General features: G+C 35.3%; 2 protein-coding genes across 2 annotated transcripts; both read right to left on the minus strand.

Annotated features, from left to right (window-relative positions):
- Positions 1-240: 240 nt before the first annotated feature.
- On the minus strand, positions 241-17,246 carry LOC106156570 (uncharacterized). The gene is made up of 8 exons (XM_087018629.1): positions 17,035-17,246; positions 16,722-16,759; positions 15,553-15,739; positions 15,088-15,137; positions 12,432-14,802; positions 6,915-8,071; positions 1,934-2,151; positions 241-1,713 (listed from the first exon to the last, which is right to left on the minus strand). Exons 3-8 carry the CDS (start codon positions 15,722-15,724, stop codon positions 1,629-1,631), a joined length of 4,053 nt encoding a protein of 1,350 aa, XP_086874755.1. The 5' UTR covers positions 15,725-15,739; positions 16,722-16,759; positions 17,035-17,246; the 3' UTR covers positions 241-1,628.
- Positions 17,247-17,706: 460 nt separating this feature from the next.
- Positions 17,707-23,394, minus strand: LOC106156578 (uncharacterized). The gene is made up of 5 exons (XM_087018710.1): positions 23,004-23,394; positions 22,516-22,718; positions 22,287-22,363; positions 19,265-21,986; positions 17,707-19,062 (listed from the first exon to the last, which is right to left on the minus strand). Exons 2-5 carry the CDS (start codon positions 22,691-22,693, stop codon positions 18,479-18,481), a joined length of 3,561 nt encoding a protein of 1,186 aa, XP_086874836.1. The 5' UTR covers positions 22,694-22,718; positions 23,004-23,394; the 3' UTR covers positions 17,707-18,478.
- Positions 23,395-23,579: the final 185 nt, after the last annotated feature.

A 23,579-nucleotide genomic window follows, 5' to 3' on the forward strand; every position in this document is an offset into this window, starting at 1 on the left:
CAAAAACATTTATCATTTACTTTGATGGAAATATTATTATTTCATAAAAGCCAAGGCAATAACAATGTACATTTTAATATAAATTTGGCTTCATCCAAATTAAAAAGTTATTAATCTAATCTTTAATTTTTATTTTCTTTTTTTTTTGTATGCATGTGGCATCCATATCAATGGATAACCCATCTTTCTCATTACACAAGCCTTCTTCCCTAAATTAAGGAAAGCGTTTTACATTCCGAATCAGTATACACAATAATTCTATTTTATTGTAATCAACTTCCAGTTAACAACGCTCACAAATGCAATTTAAATAAATCTGTGCTCAGCTTGACAAAATCAATTTAAAGCTAAGATCATATAAAACATAAAACACATACTCTATGCTTGGTTATAACTTAAAGGTAGACAAGTAGAGAAAAACTGGATTTACATAATTAAATCTATGCAGGCCTGTAGCCAGGGGGATTCGAGGGTGTTCGAACTAACCACACTTTTTGCTGAAAAAGGTCAGCTCTGGATAAATGCTGATCTAGGTACATGTTGGTTTCATGGTAAAAGGTCCACTTTTTCAGAAAAAGAACCTCCTCTGTTGGCTTTGGGCCTGTCTTTTTACATATTTACAGGGAAATGGGCTTGAACCTTGTGGTTTTGCTGTGGAAGAAGATTAGAAACAAATGGAATCTGCTAGTGTTGATATTTGTTAGTTACTCCATAATATCATCACATATTTAACCAGTGGCACTGTCTGAAGTTTACCAGAAGAATAATTACATGCTAAGCTGTTGCTGCCACTGTTGAAATGCATAAGTAACTCAGATTGTAGGTGTTAGATATAAGAAATACAAAAGATCTCTTACTACAATTTTATGATTTTGGTCATAACATTTCCAAGAGAAAAGGAAATTAACACAATTCAATCCTTATGCATTGCTACATTTTTAGATTTTTTTCACCAAGAATGCCACTCTACAAATATACTAATTCAATAGAAGTTGAATCAACTTATGCTATTTACACCACTCAAGATTCAATTAAACAAAATGACAGATATGCCTGCTTGCATCTACACATGTAATTCCAATTTATAATGCAAAAGCTCTCAAGACAGTAGTATATTCTTTACATTGTTTTTTTTTTAAATATATTTTACAGAATAAAAAAATAATTGTTTAATAACAAATATGTGAAAATGTTTAAGAAGTCCTAGAGTCTAGTTGTGGACAGTCTGGACTATATACACTGTACTTTAATCAAGCTGACAACATAAAACTCAAAATATCATTAGCATTAAATATCATTGGCATTGTTATATATATGTATATCAAACTATGCAATTACTCAATCACATTATATTTCTTAAAATTGATAGATAAATGCTCTGGTGTTACCTTTCCTGGTATAACACACACAAAAAACAATTAATCAAATAATGAACTTAATCAAAAACTTATAAATTTCTATTGTGTTCCACAATATTGTCATCAACACATGAAATAAAACAAACATTTTTCCTCGTTTACTGATAAAAAATGTCCTCCTAGAAGCATTCATTATAGAGTCTTATTTATTGAAATCTCCCTTTTCATTTTAAGAATTTCTTATTATATATTTGCATGTTTCTCAATTGATTACGAGTTATTATCCAACTTGATCCCTTTAGCTGCTAGTTCTTCCCTAACCCGCTGAAGGTACCCAGGATCTGGATATCCAAAACTACAGGAAAAAAAGAACAAACAAATATTACCATTTATCTTAGAAAAAAACATTACAAGACAGTTACTTAGTACATTTGAACAACATGTAAATATTGGTTTTTCATTATTACTGATAAAGAAGAAATCTCACATTCTAAAGAGCATTTCAAAACAATTTAATTCTTGTGGCTAGAAGGAATATATCATTATTCAATTTAAACCCATGCAATACCACTTACTTAGTGGGCCCTCCTGATATGCTAGTTTTATGATGGATGTCATTCCACGTTATCACTCCTTCTCTTCCTGTTGTTCTGGAATGTCCTATGGTGAACATCACCTTTGCATCAAAAGCTTTTTCCAGCAAACGCAGGATCTCTCTTCCTTCTTTGTTATGAGGAAGATATGCTTGACGCAGTATGCCCTTATAGCGCTGTCCTGGGTTTGGATGATGTCCCTATTAATAAAATTAAACAAGGCAGCAAAGCTGTCAAATGTACAGACAAAAAACAGAAAATAAAGATGCAAAAAAGGTCATTTTGTCAATTTTGATGCAATAATAAATAATGCTTATAATAGCACTGTCAGTCAACACTGAATTTTAATCTTGCACAATAGGTAACATGGTCAATAACAGGAGCGGACCCAGAGATATTTTCTGACAGTATTACAAAGTATCTATGTTGATCCATCCTCCATTTTGATGGTGTTCCAACAGAAAAAAATAGATACCAGTCAATATAAACTAATAACCTGACTGTCTTCCGGAAGACCCAGAAGATGGTCTCAATCCACCCCTTCAATAAGATTACAGTTTCAGGACCATGAGAGTTCAAATTCACATTATGAAAGTCTCAATATTTGAAAAATGATGACAGTGCATAAAATAATATTACATAATGTTTAAAGACATAAAAAACAATATAACTGCTTATGTAGAAATACAGAAAATGTGCAGAGCCCCAGGCAGATGACAGCCTGCCTGGGGCTAAAAGTCACAAATGCAAGTGTTTGAGAAAAAATTATAAAGGAAAACAACAAAACTAGAAAAGCACTTTGAGAGTGCAGACCTCTGCCAAGGCAGCAATTGTTGATTATTAGTGATAATTGATTGATTATTGATCCGGACCACCACCAAAAATTAATCATTGTCCTCTTTGGCCCACTTCCGACAGTTCCTGAAAATTTCTGCAAAATCAGTCCATAACTTTTTGTGTTATGTGGATGACAGACAAACAGGGGTGAAAATATAACCTCCTTGGCAGAGCTTGAGGTAAATATAATTCTAATGAAGCTGCTATTCAAACTTTTAATCTTCCAGTTATATATATATATATATATATATATATATATATATATATATATTTCAAACTTATTTGCAATATTAAACAAAATTTACCTGCATAATTATCACTGCTTCCTTATTATTAATCTAGCAGAGAGCTTTACCTTTGGGAGTTTACAGGGAAATATCAACAAGTGTGCTTTACGTAATCTAATTTAATGGCCTATTAAAGCAAATGACTTTATAACTCTGAAATTAATCTAGTGATACCCAAGGGTAATTTACAGACTGACCCACTCAAAGGTCTTCAGGCCCATAAGTCACACCTTAAGAAAAGCACAAAACCATAATGCCCAAAATAGGAGACTACCAATCCTGATGCAATAATACATTATGTTTAACTGCACAGTCAACATCAACTTATGCACAACAGGTAACACAGACGAAAGTAAAAGCATAAGGCTTCAGACCCATCAGAGTTCAAGTTTATACTTAGAAAGTGCCAGAATGAGAAAAATGAAAATTTCACAAAAAATGCATAAATACAATAAACATGATAATCCAATAGAGCTGGTTTTCTCATGAGCTGAAGGCCAATCCTAAAAATCGTACTTGTAAGTTTAAAATTATAATAAGTAGCACAGTTTTCTTTTCATAATGTTTGCAGTAGCAGTGCAAAAAGATTGTCAATTTTGATGTAACAATACATAATAAATTAGAGAATAATTATCACCAATTTTTGTTTATTGACTATAAATAGGATGGACATGTAGAAAATATGATTACCATTTGGCTTCATGTCCATGGGAGCTCCGAGTCCCACAATGAATATGCCAAAAAAGATAATGAATATAACACTAAAATGTATAACTTCCAGAAAAAGAAGCCAATTAGACTGCTTTTCTAACTCAGGCTGCATTTTAGTCCTGTGTTTCTTTTTTGAAAGTTTGACAGTCATAAGTAACACGGTTTTTCCATAATGGTCATCAAGGCAGCAGCACCAAAAATTGTGTTTTCTTCTATTTTGATGCAACATTACATAATGCTTAACAGCATAATGACCATCGATTTTTAATAATAAAATATAAGTGTCATGGATTTTCACAAAATGTGACTAGCACGGGTCTTCAAGCCCGTGGAGGTTCTAAGTCGCACCTTGGAAATGCCAATATGTGAAAAATTAAATTTTCACAAAAAACTGTTTAATTGCCAGAAAAATTTACCAAACAGACTGCATTGCATACTGAAGCTGTATTTTAGACCCATGTTTCTTTCCTGTAAGTTTGAGAACAGTAATTGACATGATTTTTGTTAAATGGTCATCATGGGAGCAGTGCCCAAAATAGGGGTTTCTTCAAATTTTGATGCAACATTACATAATGTTTAACAGCATAATGACCATCAATTTTTAATTATAAAATATTAGTATCACGGATATTCAGGAAATGTGACAAGCAAAGGTCTTCAGGATCATGGAACTTCAAAGTCACACCTTGAAAATGCCAATAAGTGAAAAATTAAATTTTCACAAAAAACTGTTTAATTGCCAGAAAAATTTACCAAACAGACTGCATTGCCTACTGGAGCTGTATTTTAGTCCCATGTTTCTTTCCTGTAAGTTTGAGAACAGTAAGTGACATGATTTTTGTTAAATGGTCATCATGGGAGCAGTGCCCAAAATAGGGGTTTCTTCAAATTTTCATGCAATATTACCTAATGTTTTACAGCATAATGACCATCAATTTTTAATTATAAAATATTAGTATCATGGTTATTCAGAAAATGTGACTAGCAAAAGCCTTCAGGCCCATGGAACTTCAAAGTCACATATTGAAAATGCCAAAATGTAAACAATACAGCACTGTTCTGAAATGGGTTTATTTCCATTTTTAACACTTTTTAAACATAAAACAAAATAAACAGTTTACTGCCATTTTTATATGACCAATGAAGAAAATTGATGAGATGGGAAAAGTATCAATAGAACAGTTTTAAATGCCCAACTTCCTCCATTCTGAGATTCTGAACATAGTGGATGAATGCATCTGACAAACTGCAATGATATGAGTTTATTTCCATTTTGACACTTTTTAATAATAAAATATTAGTATCATGGATATTCAGAAAATGTGACTAGCAAAGGTCTTCAGGCCCATGGAACTTCAAAGTCACACCTTGAAAATGCCAAAATGTAAACAAGACAGCACTGTTCTGAAATTGGTTTTTTTTCCCCCATTTTTAACAATTTTTTAACATAAAACAACATTAACAGTTTACTGCCATTTTTATATGATCAACTAAGAAAATTGATGAGATGGGAAAAATATCAATAGAACAATGTTAAATGTCCAATTTCCTCCATTCTGAGATTCTGAACATAGTGAATGATTGAATCTGACAAACTGCAATGATATGAGTTTACTTTCATTTTTGAAACTCTATTACACAATACATGATAACAAGTTTACCATCATTTTTACAAAATCAACTAACAATGTTGTAAAGATGCAGGAAATGCCAAACAAACACATTTACGTATCTTATTAGTTCAATAATGAGACTGTTAACATGCCTAAGAATTGAATGTGAGGAAATGTGAAAAAACAGCATTACCTTTTAAAATAATGGACTGATTATGCTGATTTTCAAACTCAACCTGCGTTTTAGTAAGATTGGCCCCTCCTGTGAGTATAATGACAATTGGCCAATCTGTTTTTCTTATATTGTGTTATCAGTGTTGCATATATACTGAAAAAAGTGAAAAAAAAACAGCATAAATTCCCTATAAGTGACCCGATCGTGCTGATTTTCGAACTTGACCTGCGTATTATGAATATTTATCAGTTCTGTAAGTTTCAAGCCAAAGGGTAAAACAGCTCTTCATTTATTGTGTTATCAGTGTTGCAAAAATGCTGAAAAAAAGTGAAAAAATAGCCTAAATTCACTAAAAATGACCCAATCATGCTGATTTTCGAACTTGACCTGCGTATTATGAATATTCATCAGTTCTGTAGGTTTCAAGCCAAAAGGTCAAATGGTTTTCCATTTACGGTGTTATCGGTGCTGCATATATGCTGAAAAAAGAGAAAAAATAGCCTAAATTCACTAAAAATGACCCAATCACGCTGATTTTCGAACTTGACCTGCGTATTATGTATATTCATCAGTTCTGTAAGTTTCAAGCCAAAAGGTAAAATGGTTTTCCACTTATCGTGTTATCGGTGCTGCATATATGCTGAAAAAAGTGAAAAAACAGCATAAATTCCCTATAAGTGACCCGATCATGTTGATTTTCGAACTCGACCTGCGTATTATGAATATTCATCAGTACTGTAAGTTTCAAGCCAAAAGGTACAATGGTTTTCCACTTATCGTGTTATCGGTGCTGCATATATGTTGAAAAAAGTGAAAAAACAGCATAAATTCCCTAAGAGTGACCCGATCATGCTGATTTTCGAACTTGAACTGCATATTATGAATATTCAGCAGTTCTGCTAGTTTCAAATCAAAAGGCAAAATGGTTTTCCACTTATCGTGTTATCGGTAAAAGTGCACGGCGACGGCGACGGCGACGGCGACGACAGACGCAGATGATGGCAATATGTACAGACACATCTGTGTCTGTACATAAAAAAACAAACCAGTTTGTTGACTTTGACTCGTATGTTGTGCCAACAATTGCATATCCCAAAATGTGCCTTAGCAATACTTCATCCCCATCTTTCATTCACCAAAGCAAAGCTAACTCTTCCACATAAATGAATATCTTTGAAAACACCCATTTGACAATAACAAGTTGACAAGTCACAAATCCGTTTATATTTTGCAAAATAATATGAATGCAAATATTTAATATTCTCTGGCAATAACTAAAACAAACTGGGGAGGGCATCCACCTAAAAGTCGACTTGATTTGATGTTTTCATTTGACTAACCTTTTGAATGCCAGAGGGGAATGTGTAGGTGATGACGTAAGCCCCTCGCCTGTCACAGCCAGGAAGTTGAACACTTCTGTCAAGTTCCCATGTCATCTTTCCATCACTTGGTTGGTCTCCTTGGATTACGCCATAGATGACTCCACACACTGGGCACACTGGTTTACCACACTTGAAGTACTCATCAATACAGCTTGTACAAAAACTATGCTTGCAAATGGGCAAAGTTTTGGGATTGTCTTTGTCACACATACAGATAGCACAGTTGTCGTCACTGTCGCCAACTTCAAGATGTTGTGTCATACCCCCTGACACACCTCTACTTGTCACAGATGATATGTCTGTTATATGTTGTGTTGCCTGGCTAACTGGTGTGATTGACCCTGTGTTAAGAGGCTGTTGTGCAGAGTCATGCCTTTTTGAGGTCGCATTTGACAGCTCAAGTTTTTGAGAACATACAGGACATTTTAGTAATCTATTATGTGTAAAACAGTAAGTGCAAAATATGTGGCCACAGTGGTCGAAAATATGTCTCTGACTGTAAACACTCCGTTTACACTGTGCACAAGTGGACTTCCTTGAAGAAGTTGAATCATGACTTGGGTAATACCTATCATCTGTAACATCATGCTGCTGTGGGTGTGCACCTGTGTAATGAGCCTTCTTGAAAATATATCCACTCTCTGGCATTGAACTGGCAGTATCCCTAGCTACAACTCTCTCATGCTCCACTGGTGACCTATACGTATCACTTCTGTCAGTCAGCAGAGAATTTTTGGAGAAGTGATCTTTACTCTTGTTGGTTAATCCATTCTGCTGAGCTCTACTTCCTTCATCCCAGTATTTGGTAGCTGTCACTGATCCAGGATTTGCAGCTGCAGCTGCTACTTCATCTTCCACAACTTTTCTGGGAGGCTCTCTTTGAGCACTTCTCCCATCATATTTAGTGGTATCACTTCCAGAGCTCTTGGTTTCATTTGTAGAAATATCTGTGAGAAATATGGCATTAAAGGCTGCCTGTATGGCTGCAACAGCTTTATCACTGATGTTTACCAATCGTATCTCCTTGAGTGCTTTAGGACCTCTTTGTTGGCTAAAAGAATGAATGGCTAGGGCAAGTGATGAGGCACAGTCATCTACTGGCATTCCAGATATTCCTGCAAAGAGGGAAATAGAAAAAAAACCTCTCCAGTTTGAAATAAATTACTGATTTAAAATAATAATAATAATAATAATAATATTTGATCAAAAATTGCTACAGCCATGGGTGTTAAAGGAATAACAACTCTTTGTATGAGATCCATATTTTACAATAAATACATTCAATTTGTAAACAACTCATAGAAATATAAGTATCTATTTTTCTACCAAATAGGTGGTTATTGCAATTATTTTGGAATCTGTGCTTGCTACAAGACCATGTTATCTCCATAGATGGCAAAAAAAACAAGGCAGCAAAGCTGTCAAATGTACAGACAAAAACACAAAATAAAAATGCAGAAAATGGTTCATTTTGTCAATTTTGATGCCTACAATAGCACTGTCAATCAACGCTGAAATTTAATCATGCACAACAGGTGACATCGTCAATAACAGGAGCTGATCCAGAGATATTTTCTGACAGTATTCCAAATTATCTTTGTTGATCCATCCTACATTTTTGATGGTCTTCCAACAGAAAAAAGAGATGCCCATCAATGTGAACTTTAAAATCTGAAAGACCCAGAAGATGGCCTCAATCCACCCCTGCAATAAGATTACAGTTTCAGGACCAAATTCACATACTAGTAATGAAAATCCCAATATCTAAATAATGATGACAGTGCATAAAATAATATTACATAATGTTTAAAGACATAAAAACCAATGCAACTGCTTATGTGGAAATACAGAAAATGTGAAGAGCTTCAGGTGGATGGGAGCTGAAAATGCCAGTGTTTGAAAAAAAAAATTAAAAAGAAAACACAAAAATATCCCATTAAAGCTACTATTCAAACTTTTAATCTTGCTGTAATAACATGATATGAATAACCCCAATGTGTTTGAGGATAATAAGACACTGTTATTCATCTATTTTTTTGTTTTGTTTTGTTAACTTATTTGCAATATTAAACAACATTTACCTGCATAATTATCATAGATTCCTAATTATGTGACACAGTTAAGAGAGCTTAACCTATGGGACTTTACTGGGAAGTCTCAGCGTGTGTTTTATGTAATCTTATTTAATGGGCACTTGGAAATCAATTAGGCAAATGATTTTATAGCTCTGAATTTAGCTTGTGACTATCCCAAGGGGCAATTACCACCATCCATACACAGTAGCCCCATATAGCACTCTATAGAGCTACATTGCTTCCAAAACGGAAAACAATCACACTGATTTTCCAACACAAACTGCACATCAGTCTTACGAAACTTTTCAGTAAGTTTGAGTATCATAAGTAACATGGTTTTTCCTTAATGGTCATTCCGGCAGCCATTTCCAAAATTAGGGTTTTCTTCAACTTTTATGCAATATAATATAATGACCATTAATTTTTAATAATAAAATAAAAGTATCATGGATTTACAGAAAATGTGACATGGAAATGTCTTCAAGGCCATGGAAGTTCAGAGTCACACTTTCAAAATGCTAAAATGTAAACAAAAGATAACTGTATTGAATTGATTTTCTTTCCATTTTCAACATCTTTTTTTCATATAACAAAATAATCAATTTACTGTCATTTTTAAATGAACAACTAAGAAAATTGCTGTCATAGGAAAAATATCAATAGAACAATTTTAAATTGCCATTTTGCTCCATTCTGAGATTCTGAACATGGTGAATGATTGAATCTGACAAACTGTAAAGATATGAGTTTATTATTATTTCCATTTTTGACACTTTGTTATATAATACACAATAACAGGTTAACCATCTTTTTTATATAATCAACTAACAATATTGTTAAGATGCAGAAAATGTCAAAAGAACACCTTTACATATTTAATTAGTTCACAGAGGAGATTCTTAACATGCCTAAGAATTAAATCAAAGGAAAAAAAAAAACACTTATATACAAAAAAAGGCATAACTTCACCAAAACTGAACCATTTTCAAACTCCATCTGTATTTCAGTAAGACTGATCTCCCCTGTAAATTTCAAGACAATTGGCCAATTGATTTTTCTTGAAATGCGTTAGCGGTATTGCATACATGCTGAAAAAAGTGAAAAAAAACAGCATAACTTCCATAAAATTGGTCCGATCACGCTGATTTTCAAACTTTGCCTATGTAATATGAATATTCATCAGTTCTGTAAGTTTCAAGCCAAAAGGTAAAACAGTTTTTCACTTATCGTGTATCAGTGTTGCATATATGCTAAAAAAATGAAAAAATAGCATAACTTCCATAAAAATGACCCGATAAAGCTGATTTTCAAACTTGACCTGCGTATTATAAATATTCATCAGTTCTGTAAGTTTCAAGCCAAAAGGTAAAATGGTTTTCCACTTATCGTGTTATCGGTGCTGCATATATGCTGAAAAAAGTGAAAAAACAGCATAAATTCCCTAAAAAATGACCCAATCATGCTGTTTTTCGAACTTGACCTGCGTATTATGAATATTCATCAGTTCTGTAAGTTTCAAGCCAAAAGGTAAAATGGTTTTCCACTTATCGTGTTATCGGTGCTGCATATATGCTGAAAAAAGTGAAAAAACAGCATAAATTCCCTAAAAATGGCCCAATCATGCTGATTTTCGAACTTGACCTGCGTATTAAGAATTTTCATCAGTTCTGTAAGTTTCAAGCCAAAAGGTAAAATGGTTTTCCACTTATCGTGTTATCGGTGCTGCATATATGCTGAAAAAGTGAAAAAACAGCATAAATTCCCTAAAAATGGCCCAATCATGCCGATTTTCGAACTTGACCTGCATATTATGAATATTCATCAGTTCTGTAAGTTTCAAGCCAAAGGGTAAAATGGTTTTCCACTTATTGTGTTATTGATGCTGCATATATGTTGAAAAAAGTGAAAAAACAGCATAAATTCCCTAAGAGTGACCCGATCATGCTGATTTTCGAACTTGACCTGCGTATTATGAATATTCATCAGTTCTGCAAGTTTCAAATCAAAAGGCAAAATGGTTTTCCACTTATCGTGTTATCGGTAAAAGTGCACGGCGACGGCGACGGCGGCGACGGCGACGACGGCGACGGCGACGACAGACGCAGATGATGGCTATATGTACAGACACATCTGTGTCTGTACATAAAAAGTAAGTATGGGGAAATGGTTTCCCCCAGGAAAATCCAATTTTTGACCAAAATGAACAAGTGTATCAGATTTGGGAAAATGAGTTAAACAAAAATCACAATGGAACAGGGAATAAAAGTACTGTCATAAATACCTTCTTCATAACCTAGATCCCCCCTCTTCTAAATCTTACTTGTTACAGTAATGACTGGATCTTTTCAATGGGAAAAATTAATAAGCTTTCAGATACATAATTTGATATCAGTAAAAAATTATTTCTGTGTAGCATTTGTGGTACTTTTACTATAGGTAGTCTGCTTTTGAATTTTGTTGCTTACACTCAATACATATGATTTTATTTTTTAAAAAAATACAGTATCTGTAAAATTTATAATTTTTCCCACTGAAAAAGACAGAACATTACTGTCACAGTAGTAGTGAGTACTAATATCTTCATTTCTAGTTTCCTGCATCTTAATTGTAATCAAAACGGCTAAAACTGACTAATAAAAATTGCCTCATGGAAACATTCAGGTAAGCTAGCACCTCAGTCACCCTGAGCTTCAGAGATAACTTGACACTAACCTCTTCACAATAGCCTATCTTCATCGTGTCAAGTTACCTCTGACGAAAATAGTTTGACCTAGTTTATATAAGCCAATCGAATCCAAGTTTCAAAATTTTTCACCAAAGTTTGGTGAAAACGCTGATTGGTTGACCGTCAATCGGTAATCCTCGGCTGATTCCGCAAGCTCCATACTAACAACAAAGTTATTGTCGAGTGTGGAGACATCCGAGTAGTTCCGAGTGCATAACCATACACAAAGAAAGCATGGCGTCTCCTACGAGTGACTACGTAAAATAATGTGTTAAGTTATCTCTTGATTCTTTGCAAAATATGAGTATATCGGAATTGAAACCAGAGCAGTTTGAGGCCCTGCATCATTATCTACTGAGGGATGATGTATTTTGCGTGCTGCCCACAGGTTACGGCAAGTCCCTGATATTCAGCCTTATCTTTGATTGGTCCGGATTTGAACAAAGCACGCTTTGACTCGTTCGCGTTCATTGGCTAGATCGTTCAATGAGTCATTGAGTGCGGGCTTTAAATTTGATTGGCGGGCGGCGGGGGCAATCGAATGTGGTCAGAGGTAACTTGACACGATGAAGATAGGCTATTGTGAAGAGGTTAGTGTCAAGTTATCTCTGAAGCTCAGGGTGACCTCAGTGCACAAAAGAAGGAATTATTATGTCTAATGAAGATGATACGCACCTGAACTTATCAATGGTATGGCCACAGAATGTGCTGAAAGAAATTTGTCAGCATATTTTAGGACCTCCAAGAAGGTCCCATACAAATCTGATTGAAACTGCTTGCCACTCCTTGTGTACATAGGGCCCACTGCATGAATGACTTTCCTACAGAGAAGCTGTCCCCCAGCACTGGTATGCATAGCCCTCCCAGTTTGTAATTGACCATACTTGCTTATATGGCTCAGACACTCCCTTTCCAGTTTTGACATACTTCCACCTGCAGCTTTGGAGATGGCCCCTGCTACACCTACGGAATTGTTCAATAGGTTATTGGCAGCACTGACTATTACATCAGCATCGTCCTTTGTGATATCTCCTTTATAGACAACTAATGTGATGCCTTCATTGGTGTAAAATGTGTGTCTCTTGGCATTACAACTGTGGCTGTCCCTTCTAGACTGCCTGCCTCTTGAACCACTATTTTCAGGGTGTGTTGCTGGCCTACTACTCTCTGGACTCAACTCTCTTCGTTTCCTTCTGTTAAGTGAACTCGGTCTTTGAGATATAAGACCTAGTTGGTTTCTTAACCATGAGCTTGCTTTAAAAATTTCACTGGCAGGTCCAAGTAATGTGAGTTTTTTTGAGCCCCCATCCACAAACAAAACCTTTGAAAACTTCTTTTTGGCTGTCAAAATGTTTACGTATTTCTTTGAATTCTGGGAACCTTCTAAATTTACCACTTCTTTTTTCAATCGTCCAAATAACTTTTGATAAAGTGATACTACTTCATCAAATGCAGCATTGGGAACCTGTTGCCTTCTCTTACTGACCAGGTGAAGCATATATGAGTCACCAGCTGTAACAACTTGAAATGAAACTTTGTACTTGGAACATATATCTTTAAGCTTGTCCTCACAGAAAGCTTTAAGATAATCCCAAATATCTTTGTCAAGGGGAATTTGGTCTTGACTAGCTTCAACAGGACTTGTTGTTGAAACTTTATTTGGTAGATCTGAATTAAGCATGGCCTTAGGGAGTTTCTCATCTCCAGTGGTTGGTACATCAAAGGGCTTGATTCCTGAGGATTCTAGTGGATATCCAAATTTAATTATATCTTGAGACAGCTCCTTATGAGTCCTCTGAACATCATCTTTTTGGCCAATCAAAGACAACATATCATTTTCAACTTTCATGGTGACTGTTGAACAAATGCTTTTAGCTTTTGAGACTAAGCTGCCCATTGATTTACTTGAAACATGAGGACCATAAAAATCTACTCTGTAGACTCCCTGGAATAATGCAGTTAGTTTATCAATCACTGTTTTTGGATTACATCCACTACTAGCGTGTGGACAAAAAATGTTGGCCAAAACCCTCCCTTGACTCTCATCCTCAAACTGCAGTTGGATCCCATGCTCATCCATAAATTTTGTCATCTCTTGTTTTCGCCTCTCAAGCACCCAATCTACCAAATCCTTATCCAGAGGTCCTATAGCACCTAAGAACCCAAGACTGCCATTTTCTTCTGTCATTCTGGATTTGGTAGTTCTGGTTTTCTGACCTGTTTCATCATCTTTTACACCATAAAGATGCTCATCCTCTGATGCTGCTGTGGCCCCATAATACGAAGGGGCAATTGCAACTTCTGCACTATTTTCACCAATACCTGAAAAGTGGTCACTGTTGTACCTATCATGATCAAGATGATCATAGCCCATGCCTGTAACTTGACCTCTGCGCATCTGTGTCTTCCCCTCATTACCCAGTGACTGGTATTCCTCCCCTTGAGTGTGCAACGACAAATTAGTTTTTGAATTCAGCCCTGCTGACTCCATGTAACTGCCATCTTTTTTATCTCTTACGGAGGAATCTGAATATTTGTCAGGCATGTATCTTGCTCCCTGCGAGTGAGTACTCTCACTAGAACTTAAACCACCATCTTGACTTGAAGATTCAATATTGCCTTCTGCTCGAGGGGATGCCTTCATTGGCTTTCTGCTTTTTTCTGTGGACTTATGGTTTTCTTTCTTCAGTTTAAAGTTTTTCTCAGAATTGACATCCGTGAGATTTCGCTTCACCTCAGGTGTTTTACGCATAGGCTTCATCTTTCCACTCACAGTTTCTTTTGTACTTGTTTCAATTTCATCATCATCATCATCATCATCAAGATGGTTGGGCGCACCCTGCTGATAGCCATTATTCATTGCAGACTGTGGTTCCATTAAATGACGCAGGATTATGCGTTCAGCTTCTTGCAATGAACATAGGCTTCCAGAGATGGAGCACTCATCAATATCCACATGCAACTCTTCAAGCTTCTTTTTAAGGGGGGCATCAGATAAAAGCTCAAGCACAGGCTCTTCAACAGACACAGTTGCCTGACCAAAGACCTAATAGAAGAAATTCAAAAACATCTAACAAAAAGAGAAACTTATGAAATTAAACTGTGCACAAGTGTACTGTATGATTATCATTTGATGTTTAATTTGGTTGCACAACTTGTTTTACATACATATGTTTTAAACTATAATTTTTGAAAAGCCATAAAGTCAGTGTGATAATTTTGCATATGCGGTAATAAAATAAATTTAAAGTGTAAGCTTAATTCAACTATAATAAATTTAAATAATGCTTGAATGTGAAAAATACAAGACAAAGAATCTCTTAATACTAACCTGGGGTTGAAAGGTGACAGTTTGCTCTCCAAGTTTTAGACAAATATAAGCTGAAATTTGCAAGAACATGAAACCATAAATAATGTGTATTCTTTACATCTGATGAAATGGGTGAATCTTGACATTCCGAAACTTCAGTGTATATCACTCATTTGAACTTTTTACCTTTTTAATGTTTCTTTAATAGATTGTTCTCTCTTACAATAACCTTTTGAAGAAAGTGCCTTCAAACCATAGGAGCAATTTTTTTAATTATTAATAATTTTTCTACTAATACCTTCTTCAGAACTATCAACCTTTGGATTAATGATGGTGAGACAAATGAACCTCTAGACAAGTACATAAATAATTAATAAATCACAGGACAAATAAACTTTCAGACTGTTTGTGCATCTTTGATAAAATTACTTTCTTTCTGATTTCAAGATTATATGAATTTTGTCTTCAAATGGAATGAAAACAAACCTATTGAATGAAAGGATTCTGTGGTTAGTTCAGCTCTGCCCACAAGTTGACTAAAGAATTCAACAGAGACGTTATCATTAATAGCAGATGCTAAAGCATCTTTCAAATCCTTGGACTTCACTCCCTCTGGAATATCCAATACAACAAACTGCCGTGTTTTCACTTTAGCCATGTTTGGTTGTCATCACTGAAATGGGACCAAAAAAAGCATACATTATTTATTAGGTTATTAGTCTTCCATTGTACTCTAGCATAGATATTTGACAGCAATGACATTATTTTTCACTTCCAAAACAACTCAACATCAAGCAGAGATAAGCAGCTTTTAATTAGCTGTTGTTACTGTAACAGCAGTACAGAGATATTTCACCAAGTTCTTTTTTCACATAAATGAAAACAAACACAACAACACCATTAATGTAAAAGAAAGAAAAAAAATGGCTAAAATAACAAAAAAAAAAAAAAAAAAAAAAAAAGAAGAAAAGTTTAAAGAAATGAAAAAACCACTTTTGCACATCCTCAAAGGCTGTCACAGCACAATTATTATATTACATGTTCACAAGTTCCAAGTTTTGGCCGGGTATATGTTTTGGTCTTTTCTAAATTTTTTATTGTCAGCATTTGAGAGACACTGGTTGATATTTTATCATAAATTAGCTATTTCCATCATGCCCCCCTTATACAGATAAAAGACTACATGTACCGATATTTCTAATATATATTACTTAATATGCTACACATGCATAAATTTGCATAGCCATATATATACTGTAGTAACTTATGTTATTTTAATAACATAAGTTAATACAGTATATATATGGACTTAAAAGTCCTTGTTGTCAGCAAATGCAAAGAAATATTGCGAAAAGTTTCTTCTTGGACTAATAATATTATAAGTACATACAGCATGTGTGAGATTAAAAAGTAGATCAAATATTGTCTTAATTAAACAAGCACTCTTTTCTACAGGTATTTTTGAGGCACATTTACATGTATTTACATACATGTACTAGTACAGTATGACTGCTGTGTTGAAACATAATGGTATTCATATAAAATGCAAAACAGAAGACATATACCATAATGTCCAACAATGCTACAACAGTTATATTATACTCCTAGTAAAAGCTCCCCCCTTAACTTAATTAATGAAAAAATAGAGGACCAACCTGTATTGAGGATTGGTTGGATTTTATCACTCTCAATTCTGAAAAAAGATAACATTGACAGAAAATCTAAAAATATCACATTATCTAAGATAAGCATATCAGGTGTGAGAGCCCGTTTAATTCTGAGAGAAAATGTCAGTTTGTTTTAAAACTGTAACCGTCCATGTTTGCCGCCCTTGAGAGGAAAGCGAAAGTACCGTTTACATACAATATTGAATATCCATGGTACATAAAGTGCAATTAAATGCAATAGTCTACTACACAGGTTACGTCACTGCTGTAAAGTTTAAAATATAATGATTGGAATACTTACCGATATAGTAGTGACAAGAAAAAAAATACACCCCCGAGACAATTTTCACATAAAATGTCTGCCCACCTCAACAGCCAAGCTGGGAAATTCCCCAATGCGGTCATATGCTCAAAACGAGGCCAATGTCACGGTCTCATTTTGTTCCCGTGCTCATGCCGTCTTAAGAAAACAATTAAGATTGTGGTTTATGTTCACCGCTGTGGCTTCTGTTCAAAATTTTTATTCACAGTCATTAGTGCAACAATTCATTATTCTGCTGTGAACATTTTTGCTCTAAAAAACCTTTATTTGAAAGACTGGGATGGACACGGAAAGTTTGCGCCAGAGTTTCAGCTGGTATTTTTGCCAGGTGGATCCTAGCTTTACCAAGTTGAAACCACAACAGCATATTGAATAATTGACAATAGAAGTATTCTCTTTGGATATAATTTTTCCTCGTTAATGCAACAGCGTTAGCAGTCTTGAACGTTCAATTAACATTTACTTTCTGACCCCCACCCCTAACATGCACAGCAGGTATACATGTACTGTACTAAGCACAATTAAATATTACGAGTGTTAGCCACTGTTACTGTTAAAGGGGTTCAAACCTTTTTTAAAAAATCATTTGTATAGTTTGCATCACAATATAATAACTTCAACAGATACTAAAATAAATAGAGAGCTGAAGTCTTGCTGTCAAACATGAATTTTATTTTAAATTTAGCCACATTTAAGTTATAGCAAATTAATCTTTTTCATTACACATTTCAGATTAAATGCTAGCACAGTTCAAAGTTGTTACCACATCCAAATATATCAAATAAAATATATATTTCAACTATGCAGTACATATATATCTATCATTATTTCAAATACTCTAACAAGATCATCTGTACAACAGAAAATGTACAATCAATCAGTCCCCTTGAGATTTGACACATAGAATGAACAATTTTAACAGTCAAATCATCAAAGACCAAAATGCAAACATATATATTTTGATTATTGACCAAAAGCATAATAATGTACAGCATCATTCAATTTTAGTGCAATATAGAATACAAAGTTATAAGGCCTGTAAAATGAATAAAGCTTATATTGGATAAAAAGTAGGTGAAAAGCAAAAAAAAAAAAAAAAAAAAAAAAGTTACTGTCAACATATACAATCATATACAGTGCAATGTATAATCAAGTAAGCATCACTTGTTACTGTAGAAGCTAAGCTAAATTTCTTCTTTTGTCGTGCATCATGGTGCATGTAAAATATTTTGCTGTTTGGCCACTATACTGCTTGGTATATCAACATAGGACTTGTATAACATTTTTTGCCTGATAAATGGCATCAAGATGAATACATTATACGGATAAAAAAATTATCTACTTTTGCAATGTCTTTCCTAGAGAAGGCATATAGTATCACCAAAAATAAATAAATAAATAATAAACTTTTAATAAGAATATTTTAACGTTTAACACAGACTGGACATCCCACATGAGATGAAAATGTGTTGTAACATCCAAGGCATAGATGATGTCCACATTCCTTTTTGAATTCAATATCCATTTCTTTATGACAGTAGCCACAAGTACTGGATTTCTTCTTGTCAGTACGTCTCACAGCTCTTTCCCCACCAGCAAGTTTAGATTCCTGATGAAAGGCCTGGTGATGTTTAGAATGCAACAGTTGCCCAGATGATGCCAAATCTTGAGCCATGGCATCAAACTTTGCATCTGTTAATTCATATTTTGACCGGCCAGTTTCATCACCTCTCACATTTTGCCCACCCTTACATTCTGGTTTGGGTTCAATGCAAAGATCAACTGATGACCCTTCTTTAGGATAGTTATCAATCATATTTTGTGACACATCACGGATATTATTAAAGTACTGGGAAAATGTGTTCTGAATGGAAAGTGTTCCTTCAGTGTCTAGGTTGACTACATGTATCTCTGTCAGAGGTCCTTCAAGTCCATACTGTCTGCTGTAGGTGTCAATAGCATGCATCAAGGCTCGTGTACAGATGTCCAATGGCATTCCAAAGATACCTGAACAGAAATAATACTGGATCATTATTAGATACTACCAGTAGTTTATCATACATGTTATTGTACACATTATTTGCATTTAATATACAATACATATGTACATGTGAAGTTTAAATGAATGACATCAATAAATGGGGAATATCTGAAATATCATGTTTGGTGGCATAAAAAAACTTACAAATGAAATTTTTCATGTTCTTACCAGAGCTAATAAGAGGTGTTGCCATGGTTTTTGCTTTCAACTTCTCCGATGCATATCTGAAACACTTTAAAAAGGTCATCATCAGGTCGTCTTCACACTCCTGCTCGTGATTTATATCCCATACTGGCCCTACAGCATGAATGACAAACTCACACTTTAACATGCCACCAGCAGTGGTGTGCATGACATCCCCCATGGGCAAACAACCATACTCTTCTATGAACTCTGAACATTCCATCTCCAAGCCTGGACCTGCTGCTCTAGATATGGCCCCAGCTACTCCACCACCATTCATGAGCTGAGAATTAGCAGCACTTACAATGACAGAAACACATTCCTGAATGATATCTCCCTCATACACCAGAAGATGAAGCCCCTGGTAAGTAATGTAATGTTCTTTGGGAGCTTTGGGAACTCCAGTCATCTCTTCCCTCATAGAAAGATTGGTGTCTAACTGATCAGCTTCATGGGTTATTGCAGCTCCATCAACCTCTTGGTTGCTAGTGTGTCCACGATTCTTCTCAGAGGCTCGACCATCACCATGCTCAGTTTCATTTCTTTCTTGTGAAAGCCGTTGTGGCATGGGATCTCTGTGCCTGCCAGCTTTCATTCCAACTGCTTCATACAGTCTGTGCTTTGCCAGAAAGACATCAGTTCTGTCACCAACAATATGCAGCCCTCCACTGATCTCTTTGATTAATGTTTTAGGATACTTCATTCTGAGATCCTCCACAAATGTCTTTAACTTCTTCCCATCAACTGTTTTCGGGATTTCTATTTCTTCTTTCACACAAATAGAAAAACACTTCTGGTAGAGACAAGATATCTCCTCCATGGCCCTCTGTGCTTTTTTTGTCGTACTGCTCTGGTTTGGAACCACTCTAAACTGGAGGAATTCAGCAACATCCTCAATATCAAATTCAACATCATTTGCATTTTTTATTTGGTCAAGTTCTTCCGAATGCAAATACTGTACAAAATCCCACAAATCTCTCTCCATCATGACGGGCTCCACGCCTTCAATGTTGGGTATGTCAAACTCCTGTGACTCTTGTTTATTTCTATGTACAACCATTTCTTTTCTCAAAGTATTTTGATTTGTTTCTTGGGATTTTGTTTTTGGTGTATCTTTCTGCCCTGGTACTATTTCCATACTTGTGTTTTTCATGGTTGCTCGATTGACTTGTGCAGTGCCTTGTTGCTGACCAAATGTAGCTGCTATCCTTCGTGACATCTGAGGTCTTTCTTTGACTGAAGACAATGAAGGTTCACCCTCTGTTTTGAAACATGATTTTGGTAACTGCTGATCTCTTCTTTGAGAAGTTTCTTTGTTATGTGTCTGGGCTTCAGAGGGTTCCGAGCTTGAATTAATTTCAAATTCTGTTGTAGTGATCTTCTCCACAAACAATGGGCTTTCTTTTTCTCTATTCCCATCACTTAGAGTCGGGCCTGCAGACATGTCCTCAATGGTTGAAACGGTGTGGATTGTGCTTTCATCACTAGACTCTATTGGGCTGCTTTCTCTTGTATTGTCAGTGTTGCTTGACATTTGATCAGATACTATTGAAGTGACCTCCATATCAAATCTTTGTGTGAAGTCCGATGGCAAACTTGAAAACTGGTCTGATAAAATTGACACGTGTGTGGCATAATCATCCCCATAGCCTGGGTGTCTGTTGCTTTGATTTTCTATCTGAGATACCTCTGAATGGCGAGCGGATGATGACTGGCTCTCTTGATCGGAAGGCTGAAACAAACTCTTCTGTAGAGTTTCTCTGTTCTTTCTTCCTTTGACATCACCTTGTGCTGTACCAAAGTCGCTTGCATTACTCTGGTATTTAAAATCCATAGGAACTGATCGTATTGATTCTCTTTCTTCATCTACAGGAATTCTTGACTTTACTTGATGAAAGTGTCCAGTGGTAATTTTATGTGATTGTGATGGGGGAGCTGAATGTTTATTTCTGTTTGTAGACAACCACTGTGAAACTTTGGGATCTGGCTTCCATTGCTTTAAGTACAGCCTTGGACTCTCTGGAAGAAGTGGATCAGTGTTACCCTTAGCATCTCTAGGGGAACCTAAAGAATGACTTCTACCTCTTAGTGTTAATGGAACCTTGGAAATGCTCAGAGGTGGATGTTCCCCTATAGGATGTATAACATCTCTGCCAGTCTCTTTGAAGATGTGGCTGCTGACTGGTACTTCTCCCAGTGATAAAGATCTGGTAACTGCTCCTGTATCAGTTGTTTTCAACTGGCTCTTTCTTCCTGGAGACTGGACATATTGCCTTGTAGGAACTGTTGTGGATTTGTTTCCAGGGGTTCTTGATGCTGGCTTGCTGGTGTAACTTCTGCCTTCAGCCTGAAGTCTTGTATTCAAATTTATGGAACTAACTGTGCAATGGTGTGTAGAAAGACGCTCTCCTGCTGAAGGCTCTGAGGTGGCCCTATGTCTGTGCATGGAGCTGCTTGAATGTGGTCTCCTGCGCTTTATTTGTGAAGCTGATACATGTGATTCTTGACCGACTTTCTGTTTGGAGAGCTGTGCCAACATGTTGTAAACCATTTGGATTTGTGGCCAAGTTGTAAGGATTCTAAACTGATCATCAGTTTCATTGTAGGTTACTGTGACTCCTGTTTCTGCTTTTAACTCCTGCAAAAACTCTTCTGTCATCAGTTCATGCATTTGGAAGTCAATGGTGACAAACAAATTATGGAACACCTGAAAAGCATATGATAAATATCACAAAGTAAATCTACAGCCTTTGCAACCATGGTTCAATTGTAAGTTATGTGTAATAATAAACTAGTATAACCAAACACAGTGATACATGGAAAAATTAAATTAAAAAAAAAATGAATGCTAACAATAGCCTTAGTCTTGTAACTAAGCTTTATGCTTAGTTACAAGACTAAGGCTATTGTTAGCATTGATTTTTTTTTTAATTTAATTTTTAATTTTAATTTTTTTTCAATTTAATTGAGCAAGATTTTCTGAGATTTTTTTCAAAGAAATATATACCTGAGGGGTTTTACTCAAAATTAATTTATGTCCCTTCAATTGTGCTCCTGCTTCAATGATGCTCTCTATTTGCAGATCTGAAAATAGATATGCAGGTATTTTCATTAAAGGACAATATGATAATGACACAATTAAGAAAGGAGAAAAATACTGAAACAACCTGCTTTAAATATTGATACAATGCTTTCATTCCAAAGCCATGTTTATAGCTAGAGAACAGAAAAAATACCTTGAAAAGAACAATCAAGTATGACGACTGCTTCTCCTGGCTCAATGGGATACAGCACATGTTTAACTGGATATCCAAGTTCCTCAGTAAAATAAGAAAACAGTTCTCCACGTGTAGCTTCTGTTGGGATGTTTGACACAGACAAGTGCAGAGTTTGTCCACGATCATCTAGATCCATATTGCCAGTCGAGTTGCCTTAAAATCTGCATGAAATAGAAACTTAGCTGTTCAAAATTCATAATACTACCATTAATTATATACGTGTATCCTTAATTTTTGTATCACATGTTAAATCTCTAATGAGCAACAGCAGTTATTCGACCATGCTCAAACAGGAGCATCTTACAGGACTTGAATTACAAATGGAAGTCTTATCAGCCGTCTTATTTCTAAAGTGAAAGTACATGCACGCCTGGGTATCTACACTAAAATGACGAAATTTAATCGTTATTCTGTTTCACTTTCCTTTTAAACAGCTTCATTCTCACCTGCCAATGTTATAAATGCCTTATTTCTGCAATGAGGCAACACAAAAGACCAAATTCTGGTATTAAATTGAACTAAGAAATTGGAAATTTTGTTTTGGAAACATCGAACATTGTACCCGAAGCCATTTTTCTAGGGGATTCCCCGTGACCTAGTTTAGGAATGAGATCCCTCGTCAACCCAAGTCAAATTTTGTAGATTTAAAATGAGATTTTTAAAGCCACCATGTATATATTTTTAGAAGCCAATATACTTCTAATAAAAATATGTTCGATTTAAAATAAATATCATTAATTTTTCACGCTAATACAGCCAACGCAATCAGTAGACTTAGTCGCAGCTGACACAATAACGTTGGATCTATCAGTCGCAGTTGTCAATGATGATTTTTTTGTCGTAAATTTACGCAGTGACATAATAGAGGGATACTATCTCAAATGAACAAAATATCCAATGAAATGGTTTATAATTAGTGAACTTTCACCCTCTTTGTTGAACATTACACGGCTTTCAAAATTTTTCCTAATTTCAGTTACGCGCCTATATTTGCATCAGTCATGATCGATATTCAAGGTCAA

The sequence above is a fragment of the Lingula anatina genome, chromosome 1 (assembly GCF_051362555.1).
Source record: "Lingula anatina isolate TDL-2025a chromosome 1, LinAna3.0, whole genome shotgun sequence".
NCBI classification, from domain to species: domain Eukaryota; kingdom Metazoa; phylum Brachiopoda; class Lingulata; order Lingulida; family Lingulidae; genus Lingula; species Lingula anatina.

Excerpts from the sequence above, each read along its gene's own strand:
- LOC106156578 (XM_087018710.1), bottom strand. The coding sequence starts at position 22,693 with ATGGATCTAGATGATCGTGGACAAACTCTGCACTTGTCTGTGTCAAAC. Across the intron at positions 21,987-22,286 it reads TTTTGAGTAAAACCCCTCAG|GTGTTCCATAATTTGTTTGT; the intron begins GTATATATTTCT and ends TATGCTTTTCAG. Across the intron at positions 19,063-19,264 it reads AACACCTCTTATTAGCTCTG|GTATCTTTGGAATGCCATTG; the intron begins GTAAGAACATGA and ends ATTTCTGTTCAG.
- LOC106156570 (XM_087018629.1), bottom strand. The coding sequence starts at position 15,724 with ATGGCTAAAGTGAAAACACGGCAGTTTGTTGTATTGGATATTCCAGAG. Across the intron at positions 15,138-15,552 it reads AGAATCCTTTCATTCAATAG|CTTATATTTGTCTAAAACTT; the intron begins GTTTGTTTTCAT and ends TGCAAATTTCAG. Across the intron at positions 2,152-6,914 it reads TCCCCTCTGGCATTCAAAAG|GGACATCATCCAAACCCAGG; the intron begins GTTAGTCAAATG and ends TTTTATTAATAG.